Raw genomic sequence first — 11,310 nt, 5'->3', positions numbered from 1 at the left:
GACTTAGGACTGAGATGAATGGAAGGAAATGTTTAAAACAAGACACAAACTGCAAGACAGATGTGAGGTCAAGAATCCCATGTGAGATGGATCAAGAAGCCCTTTCAAACATCTCATTAGCAGCGCAGCAGCTGAGAGCAGCCCGACACTCCTAACAGCACCCAAGGGTAGCAGCCTAGCTTTCAAGCACAGCAGCTTTTTGGGGCCAGCACAGGCACTCGTCGTGGGAGTGCTGCACATCAGCAACAGCAGCTACGACTGCAGGCGTCTTTCCACAACAGCAGCGGCTTTTCTAGACTGCACATCAAAGCTCTTGCTGTACGATAGACCAGAGACTGCCAAAAACCAGCTAAGCATCCATCTCTCATGCAAGGTTTCCTGGCTCTAGAGTACAAGCTTAGAGGGAAACAATGATCTGTCTGAGCTCTCAAACAGGCTATGGTTTTACCCAGTCACTCCAGTATAAAACTCATGTGTTGAATTTTTTTGAGGTTTTTATTTTGGGGGTGAGTGGGAGAGGAACTGGGAAGGAAGAAAAAGAGAGTTCAGTCTCCTAAATAGGGAAAAGCCTCACTAAGGAAAAAAAGTGCCAAAATAATGATATAGTGTTTTTTTTAAAGTCTTTATTATGCAGAACATAGAATATATTTGAATGATTTTTTCCCAAGCATTTTTTTTCTCCAGTGCTTTTTTTTTAAACATGCATTGTTACCTTTTTAAAGCCAATGTACCATCCATTTATCTTTTTCCCTGCCCACAGAGCATCCATATTTATGTTAATCACAAGTGTAAAAAAAATTAGACATCTGGCATAAAATATTTTGGGGGGGAGCCCATTTAAAAATTTTATCTAAAATGTCTTATCTACAAAAAAATCCAATATATATGTACATTATAGCAACACAGAGGCATAAGAATACAGTGCAATTTAAGATGAAGTGCTGTGACTTGGTAATTCTGCCCAGGGCTTGTGGAAATGTGGGCCACCATTGGCTTTGGGGCTGCTAGCCTAAAGCCTCAGGCTCCAGCATTCCTCAGTTCTGTCTCAAGTGGGTCTGAATTTAATATTGGGAGGCTAGAGATGCATTAAGCTTAATATACCATTAGAGGGTAGCAGAAATACTGTCTGAATAGGATGAGCTTTGGCAAAAAACATCAGAATGTTTACGAAGGTCACGTGGTTTGGTGCATGTTTCACCTCACTGTGGGTATTTTTGGAATGGCACCAACCCTTGGCATATTCACGTGAGACCTGTTCACCTACCGTTGAGGAAATGAATTTGCTAGCTGCCACTGGTTCTGAAGTCCCTGACTGTCTTAGTAAGTCTCCCACTTTTCAGCAGCCCAGGAACAAGCTACCCATGGAACTACACAGGAACTACGAAAGCTGCACAGCACCATCGGTGCAGAGAACTGCACTACTTTTGGCTCCCACGTACAGATCTCTCAATCACACACAAACTGAGTTTTGAACCTCTCCCTCCCAAGAAAACAGCAGTCCATACTGCTTAACTAAGAGCGCTGAGTATTCTTCTGTGGGTTAAAATCCACTGCATTCTTCAAGGTCAGTCTTAATTTTAATTCTTCATACCAAGAATCACAGTTTAAGGCCTTCAACACACACCATCATTTGCTTCACCCAACCCCATTTGGGGATATAAGCACAACAGCTCCAATGTCTGCAACAAATGCTTCTTTTTTTAGTGAAAGATAAAGCACAATACTTCATACAAACACTTTACATTTGTGCTCTAGTACTACGTCTGAATCCTTGAACAAATGCAAGGCTGGGAATGTTTACAGGAATACAGAGCAATCAGAATGGCACTGATTTTTTTTTTTTTTCTTTTAAAACCATGTTCAGGTTATGCAGGTCAAATGACTCGTGCTTTTCCCAAATAGTGGTCCAATGTCACTTGGGTGTCAGGTCCAGCACCAAAGCCAACAATGCATCTGCCGAGGGGTCATACTAAGCATTCCTGAACAGCTCAGCACTTTACTAGTGCTAAAATAGAACAGACTTCAGGTGCCCCAAATCTCCATGCAGAAGGTGCCATCCATACAGATCCCAGCATGCTTGACACTTTCATAGGCTGAATATAAACTATAAAAATAATGTATATAAACGACATACATTCTGACTGAGCATTGTATATTGGGATACATTTCCACAAGTTTCCTTCTCTGTGATGTAGCAACGGGGCTCATGCATAGTGCTCCAGATCCAGTGCTGCAAGGTGTTCTCTTAGATGAAGAATCATGCTCATACTTTCTTCCAACCTCTCCTATGATCTCCCTGAATGGATAACATGGCTTCTGAACAAGCAAATAGCTGTAAGCCAAATGCTTTTCAGATGAAAACAAATCAAAATTTGCACAGAAGGAGAAGACGACTTACTTGGTATGGAAAACTTTTAGAGGAGTGTCTATTCAGGCACTAAAAACTGCACTCCTGATTTAGGGATACTTGTTCAAGTACACTTGAAAGCTCCCTGTACAGCTGAAAATATGCAATGATTGACTACCCCTTTTCTCCATCTCTGCAGTATCAGTCCTTCCTCCACACAGCACAGAACTGCTGATTTTATGGGCACACTTCCCTTGCCTGTTCTTTGTGAAGGTGCAGCTTTGACAGTGAGTATCACATCTGCACTCTTAGAGGTAACAGCAAGAGGAGGATGGATAATGCAATTCCTTCAGGTGTTTGGTCAACTCGCTCCTGAGTCTTTGCCTAAAGCAGAAGCATACTACACCCATAACTCAAGAACCAGAACTGTTCACTAAGGATGCCACTTAAAAAAGATATAGCAACTAGAGAGTTAAATAAACCATATACATACTATACAAAAGTTTGTGTCGTAAAAAAACAAAAATGAAGGCCCTGAATATTCTGACATAAAAAAAACCTGGTTTCTTTTCTGCCAAAGAACTAAAGGAAAACTATGAATCAGGTTCCTCAAGACAAAGATCTACTTGGGAAAGCCAGTTTCTAACAAGAAGCAGATCTCCCACTCTTTGCTGATGCTTGGTAATAGGAGCTTCTCAATTTTCTTACGAGTGAAAGAATATGGCCATTAGCCTTAAAAACAGTAATGGTTTTAAACTCTTCACTCTGCTAAAGAGAAGAAATAACTTGCTTGCTTAGTTCTTCAGAGAGGTACTGGGAAGGTAACTATTGTATATTTATGAGTAAATTTAGCCAATATACAGTACTGAGCAAAATCCTTTGTTCAAAAGCAGCCTTAATTTTCTTTCCAATTTTGCATCTCTTAAGAAATACCAGGAGTCATTTTCAATTATAATGTCTTTGAAAAGTTGGCAGGGACTGAAGTTTTATTTCTTAAGCAGCTTTTCTTCCTTTGTGATCTCTCAAGATTGGTTCTTTCATTCATTTCTACTGCCAGGAGAAAAGGGAGACAGATTTCTGGTCAGTACATAAATATCAAAGCAGCAATCCATCCTACACATACTATGACAGCATACATGCTGTAGGTTTGTCTAGCACAAACCCTTACTGGAGTTTTTTTAGTAGATGCGAAAAGGTTTTCTTGGCTTTCAAGCTCAGTGAATAACTGAATTAAAAGTGTCAGTCTTGGATTTGTAACTCTTACTTTTTCAGAAGCAGTTTTAACAGGTTTCCTAATTTTTTACCAAACTTTGGCAAAACAGGTTCTCTTGAACAAAAGGCCTCAGAAAGGAATGGGGGGATTTGCTTTCCAAAAAGGATATGGCAAGGATGAAATGTAACCAAGCACTTTGCAAATGCTAACTGCCAGAGTTATTTCTGAAGTGCCTTTGCAACTCAAAATTCAAAGTTATATACAGACATTGTGACTCGGCAGAAAGATACTAAAAGGCAGAAGCTTGAACAGTTTCTTCAACAAGTGCAACTAGAAACCAAATGAACACTAGTAATTTTTGAACACTATTTCAGAAGTATTACACAGGATTTACCTATATTATGCAGATTTTCACAGATGCTTTTCTCCCTTGCAAAGACAAGCTGCTCTAAAACTGATTCCCAGAGACAAGGTTAAGATTCAATACTTGTAGAATCTATGATAACCTACTTCTAACTTAATACATCACAGTTTCCGAACTGCTACACAGCAGACAAACACACTGTGTATTTGTGAATGCTTAAAAACAGCTACCTAATGATCCAAGCCTTTAAATTGATCCATTTTGTCTGCTCTTGAACCATTTCATGATCAAGTTAATAGGATCAGGGCTCATGTCAGGGATTCCTGTACTAACCTCCTCTTGTTCCCTAGTACAATCCAGAGAGAGAAAAAAAAATCAGTAAAGCTTCTTGAAATCAGAAAGCAGGTAGTCTACTGGAATGTTAGAGCTAGTCCTGGGCAGAACATGAGTGAGAAAGTAAACTCAACTAACTGCTGGTTATTGACTCTGCCTGAAAACATGAGACTATTTCATAGCTATCCAAGCTGCACATACAGACTTCTCAGACTCTGCACTCACTCAGCTTCGGAAGAAGAGCCAACCAACATTAATGGACTAAGACAGAAACAGTTAACTGGACCTATTTTCAAACAGTCAATTTCAGTTCTTCTCATATAATTAAGTTTCTGAAATTCAATGGTAAAAAAATGAACCAGTGTTTTGAAGTTCCATTACAAAAATGTAACAAGATCTATAAATGCATGAAGTTAGATAGTCAATAAAATAGAAGCCAATTCTGCTTTAACTCACCACATGTATTTGCAGAATTGCTTGGTTCTAGTGGCCAAAACACTCCCTCCCTGTTAGTTGCAGAGTGAACATTAAATAACTTTAAAAGAATGAATTTTTTTTCAGCACCACACAAAGAGCTTTGAGTTGCTCTCTGCTTTAGTATTATGACCATCGGTCTGCTTCTAAAACCCAGTAACCTCCAAAAAGTATCTTCCTAACCCAAATGGAAGAGCTGGCCCAACCCAATTGACACAATGTTATCATTTTACTATCTTTGCAGAAATCATGTATGTCTAAATATAAAATACAGAAACAAACTATACCGCAATTGACTCATATTTAAAACTTTTGGTACCTTTTTGTTGATCCACATTGAAAGAATTCAAGATGTAAAGACTAAGTAGCAGACCAGTTCTAAGGTGTATGAGAGCATCTATTTGAAACAGAGGGACAGTATGAAACTTGAAGATAAAGACTCCAAACAGCAACTGGCTCAGTGAACACTCATGTGAGCAGTGTTGATCAGTAACAGAAGTACAAAAGAATAAAGATATCAAACTAAATGCAATTGTGAGGACATTCTCTCTCTTCAGGGAAGACCTACAGATATGCAGCTGCCAATGGGGACTTTGCTGGCCAGTCAAAATGTAATGTATGACTACAAGATTCAAGCTATCCATATTCATAACAGGGCCAGTGAAGACCACCTCACAGATGACAAGAAACAGTGAGTTAGCATAGCAAAGGGCAGCAGTCTTTCACAGATCTGCGTGGAATAGATGGTTCTCCAAATAGTCATTCCTTGTACAGGCCTGCTTATTGAGGGGGGGCTTAGCCTTAAGACTAAGCATGAGACTTGCTCTAGTTTGTTTAAACCCTAAGGCTCCCTTCTAGGAGTTGCTGACTTGTTCATGACTTTATGATAATTCTAAAGCAAGAGAAACTAACCTGAAGATGAGAAAGTAACACATACACAACTTTTATATTTTTTTCTTTTTTTTAAACAGAAGTATTAAAAACAAAACAAAACAAAACCTTCTCCATCACTTACCCTCTATCAAAGGGATAATTAGTGTCAACACCAGGAGACAATCTGGTATCCATACTGTGAAGGAAAAGAGGCTACAGTTCCAGAAGTCCTTCTGCCTATGGCTTACAAAACTAAATAATGTTTGGGAACAATGGTCCTGTCAGCGACATGTCAACAACACATTTATTTTAAAAAGGGTAAATTCAAGTTTTAAACATAAGTAACTGCAAATGAAAAAAACAACTTTGGTTGATTATCCATCTTGTTAAATATGTCAAAGTTAGGAATCAACAGTTTCTCTAGGAAGTCTCCAGAAACATACAGGTCAGCTCATTCCTTATTGGGAAGATCAGACACCTAGCAGTGACACTGATAATGCTGCCATGCCAGCGTCACACATGCTCACAACATCTCAGCCAGCATTTGGGAGGGCAATGGTGCATACAAAGTCTGAACTAATCAGCCACAGCCAACTTAGGTTGCTGTGAACTCACTGAGACAAATAAATAAAAAAAAAGCAAGAAGAAAAAAATAAAGCCAAGCACCTCTAGGGCCAGACCCTGAAACAGAGAAATCAAAGAATTTTTTTCTCCTCTCCCTATTTACAAAATGCCATTTAGAGCCGATGTGGCCACTTCAGTATTGTGAGGAAATGTCTCTTATACTAAACAGTCATAAGTGTGTTGTTCACGGATGCTGTGGCCTGTGTGCCATGGAGTGTCCCATGGGCTGTGTCCTCCCACTGAGGCACATGGAGGGAGTTCAGTCGTTCAGTCTTCTGTTTCTTCATATGTTGTCTCGTCAAACGGCCGGTCCAAGAGTGGTACCAAACGGCGACGGGAATATTTCAGTTGCAAAAGGTCCCCAACTTCATTGATTTCTTTTAAAGCCTGACAAAGAGACCACAGTAGATCAGCAGAGGAGACAGATGCAAGTTATCCACACATCTTCCTTTATGCATGCCTGCACACTACTCTGACAGCCATTTTACCTGAGATTTTACTGTGCTAGAAGCCAGTACCTTCAGAAGTGCACAGGATTTTTTTTTTTTAGTGTTCAGAAATTTTGAGACCACATAAACAGCACTGGTCACTTAACTGAGAGTGCCTATGCATCCACCTGACTATTCCAGTTCCAGATTAGGATTATAATATCCAGCAAACCCCATGACTATTCATAGACAGAAAAACAGAATAATGCTTTTCCCGTCCTGGAGGTAATAAAGCTGAAATAGAAAAAAAATGTACATTTTGTTTGAGGTTTGACTCCTCCTTATGCATCATTCAGTTTGAAAACAACCTGTGTTACCAAACCTGATCTATTGTATTTTTTAAACTGCAAAATAGCAAAGACAAACTACAATAGTGAGCTAACAAGTTCTATAGATGCCTTTGTTATATTTACATTTGATTAATTTGCATTATCCATATACAACTACAGATTAAAGCTGTGTCATAAACAACATGGCACAGGAGATTTTTGCCAGGCAATTCAAGGAAATAAAAAGTTATTCTGGGTAGGACCCTAAGCATTTTCCCCTTGGAAAGCAAGTCCCACTGAGGTTGCCACAAAGGCTGCACTCAAGCAACTGATGACCCAGAACATTCTACTGAATTAGCACAGCCTTTCACCATTTTGACCTGAACTCAAATATTATGAAGTTTACCAGAGATCAAACATCTGCTTGCGTAAGAAATGAGGGAAGTCCCAGTGCAGTTAATCATACTTCCATTATATTGCAATCTCTGATAAGACATTGGTCCACACACAATAGGGTCTTATTAAAAGTCAAATCCTAAGCTTCATTTCTCTACAGAACACTCCTAGAAGCAAAGTACAAAATAAATCAGTTGTTGCAGACAAATCTATGATAGCACGTGATGCTAGTTATTTTTTATAGGCAGAAGAGAAAAATTAATTCAGAAGATCACTTCCAAGTCCAATATGATTTTTTTTAATTCAAAGGTTGGCATTCTTCACTGCCCTGAATTGTAAATGTATTGAGATAGGTACATTCAGCATTGCTTCAGAATGTCACCAATTCAACACTGATGCTCCAATCTGCGTCAAATGCTTGTCTCTTGAGGACAGCTGGAAGATGGGGTTAATAGCTCTACATGTTTTCTCTTCCTAGATGGATAGTTCAAGTTTTTGTTTCTTTAAACAATGGCCCTTCATGCTTGTTGTATCTGGCAGCAAAAACCTCTGCACTCTAAAATCTGGGGAAACGACAAACCCAGAAGTTGGACCTCAGTAAAAACAAAACAAAACAAAAGTGTGGGCACAGTCTGCCAGAGCCTTAAGTAAAGATCCCATATGGAAACAATTTAAAGCTGAATTTCTGTTGAAAGAGTATGTTAACTGTTATTCTTGAATGCAGATTTAGGATTTTATTAATTTAAAACAAAAAGGACCATGTGACCAGCAAAGACTACAAAGGAAATGGCAATGGTGTACTCTGACTTTAGGAGAGTGTAATATATTTTTCATCACTGAAAAGAAAGCACAGCCCACAGCGATGCAGGTTATGAGGGACTTCACTCTGATCCTAAGCCAAATATTTTTAGGCAAGGAAGTTTTATTTACATAAAACAGTTAAAATTTTAACTAAGAACTGTTCCTCACCATGTGGGTGTATTTAATAAGAACAAGGAAGCATTACAAATATCACTATTTGCAAGACAAGCTTCTCTTCCTTATGCTTCAAACATGAATAAGTTTTGTTTAAAAAAATACCACAAGAGCCCTAGTTAGCATCCATGAATACACAGATGGGATACCAAGTTGTCTCCTCTTTCAGTGACTTAAAGAAGATGTCTGCCAGCTCTCCCCAAGTCCATTCATTTTAGTTCTTCCTCCTGCTGGATATTGTTGCCACAGTTAGCAAAAGGGATTAGACCTGAGGTCTGCCTTAATGATTAGCTGCCTGAAATCAATCCCTTTTCACTGCATCACAAGGAAACACTGCACAAAGTCACTGACACGAAAACTTGCTCCTTATTAACTCCTCTTGCCAATATTCTGGGTTCTGAGCATGCAGCTATTTTGAACCATAAAGGGGGTTACACTGACTTGGAAAAAAGCCTCCACATACTGAGCTAAATCAGGATTTCTTCATTCACTTCAAAACTCACACCTCATTTTGCTCTGGATTAATTTTCTTAGCAGACAAGCTCTAATATATTGAACAAGCATTTCCTAATTTAGTACATTTAACACTTATAGAGGTAGTCTAGCAATGAGTCTTATGTTAAGTGCACAAAATTTGAAATGTTTTTTGGAAAATGCAGAAAGAATTGACAGGAAAAGAGGTTTTTAAACCAGAGTAATAAAAGCTACAGATAGATTTTGGAAGAGCGCAAATGTGGTATTTATACAGACCCTACTAAAGCAGCTTATTATGGCAAAGGCCCCAGCTAGTCACTAAAAGAGAAGACCAAGAACCTAACCAACTGTAAAATTGCACAATTGCTCAGGTAGTGCCTGCACATCAAGTTTGTACAGTTTCAGTTTTAGCTCAATTTGCAGCAGTATTATTTCAGAGACTTCAGTTTTCTTTATTTTCCTTCCTCCCATCTCTTACTTATTCATCCCTACTCCATGCCCACCTGTCCCAGCAGTTACTGCTCCCTCATTTGTGACAATGAACTAAGGTCTATTACCACACTGAGCCAAGTCTGGTACTATTTATTGTACACAGGGCAAAGAGAAGCAAAGGAGAAGGTCTTCTCTGAATGTACTGGTTCCAAACCTTTATTTGAAACAGAAACAACTAAATTGAGATAGTTAAGGGAAGAGTAGCGGGTCAAGTAGTTGGGAAGGGATTCCTTAAGCAGTCTGTTGCTGGAGTGTTAGAGAATCTCTCACAGGCAGAAATAACTCAGGAGCAGCATGTACAGCATCACAGATACACAGCAGGGTGATACTACTCAATGACACTACACATACATTACAAAACTGCTTACATCACACACTACCTTACTATTTTTTAAACAGAAATTAAATATAAAAAGCTTGCAATTTTAAGTTGTTGATTTTTATGTGAGTTCTGTAGCAGTCAAGTGTGAAAAGGTTGAATCTATTTTTTTTATAAGACATTAGTAAATATCTGTTATGTGTCCTATTTGCTATTCACATATTGAAGTGTTACCACCTGATCATATTTGGACATGAGGCATGATTTTCCCTTTCTAACCCAGTGACTACTCCCAATCACCTTGTCCACAAAATGTTCAAAAATAGTTTCAAGATTTTTTTTCTCCATAATCTTCTCAAGATAAAGGCAAGGCTTTTCAACCTCCAGCTCCTTACACTTTTTTGCCCTTCTTCAAGGAGAAGGTGACATTGGCTTTCTTCCAGTCTTCAGGAGCCTCTCCTAGCCACCATGAACTCTTCCTCCAAAGATGATAATCAAGAGTGGCCTTGGAGCGACAGTCAACTCCCTCAATGCTTGTGGATCCAGCTCATCAGGTCCCATGGACTTGTTCTTGTTGATTTTGTTTAAATGTTCCCTTATTGGAGCCTCCTTCGCACCAAAGTTGTCTTTACTGCTCCATACTTTTCCACTAATCTCATGCTCTCAGGATTCCTAAGTCTCACCAGTAGACTGAGACAACAAAGACACTGAGTACCCTTACCTCTTGCACAAATTTCTCACCTGATTCCCTGTGCCATTCAGCAGCAGTCCTCCACATTTTCTCTACTCTTTCTCTTGCTACTAATGCCCCATAAAAGCTCTGCCTGCTACATTTGATGTCCTTTGACAGACTGAGGTTCAGATGGGCTTTTTTTTCCTGACCCCATCTCTGCATGCTCTGGACTGTCTCTTTACTCTTCCTTGGTCACCTGTCTGTGCCTGCACCTCTTATACACTTTCATGATAAAGTTTTGTTGGTTTGTTCATTCATGCAGGCTTCCCACCACATTTCCTCTCCTTTAAGTCAGGACAGATCATTCTTCAGGGAAGAAGTGGGGAGGGAAAATCAGTCAGCTGTCCTGGCCACCTCTGCTCTTTGAGACTGCATCCTATGGGATACTTTCATGTAGGTCTCTGACTAGGACAGTCTACTCTCACAAAGTCTGAATTCATTACTCAACCTAGTTTACATCCTCTTTGAACTCTGTTAGTCAGAGAGTAACCACCATCCTTACTTTCTGAAGGCAGCATCTCCTAACTGATGCCGGCCTCCTTCAAAGAGACCTCCACTCCCTCTGCAAGTGCTGGCAGGAATAAGTAAGGCATTGCATCTATACAGACTCACTAGGACACGGTCATTTAAGATACAGTGCTCTGAAGCTTTAAACAAGAACAGTAATAGTAATCTCTGGAATAAAAATTCTCACTAGCAATCATGTGCTTCCTTTTGAGAGGAATATAAATGTTTTGGAGGTTCTCAGGCCATTAGCATCTAGGGTCAGAAGATGCAAAATGCTTCCTTCTAACCAGTTCAATGCAAGGTATGGCCTTTGAAGAGAGTAAAAAGCATTGTCTCACAGGAATGAGACTGTATCCTTTTAGAACAGAACAAGAAAAGTCCTGAGATTTACTCTAAACAGCCATTCTACACTGTTAAAACAAGGAAAGA

At 39.3% G+C, this 11,310-nt stretch overlaps 1 protein-coding gene across 1 annotated transcript in view; it reads right to left on the bottom strand.

Moving 5' to 3' along the window:
* Positions 1 to 603: 603 nt before the first annotated feature.
* The window catches only part of SPTLC2 (serine palmitoyltransferase long chain base subunit 2), a 77,943-nt gene continuing 67,236 nt past the window's right edge, over positions 604 to 11,310 (bottom strand). The window contains exon 12 of the mRNA XM_021542830.2: positions 604 to 6,615. Coding sequence (XP_021398505.1) covers positions 6,496 to 6,615 — 120 coding nt within the window. The 3' untranslated portion in view covers positions 604 to 6,495. The remainder of the gene's footprint in view (positions 6,616 to 11,310) is intronic.

Source organism: Lonchura striata, chromosome 6 (genome assembly GCF_046129695.1).
Source record: "Lonchura striata isolate bLonStr1 chromosome 6, bLonStr1.mat, whole genome shotgun sequence".
In the NCBI taxonomy this organism is placed as follows: Eukaryota; Metazoa; Chordata; class Aves; order Passeriformes; family Estrildidae; genus Lonchura; species Lonchura striata.
This window is presented reverse-complemented; position numbering and strand designations above follow the sequence as displayed.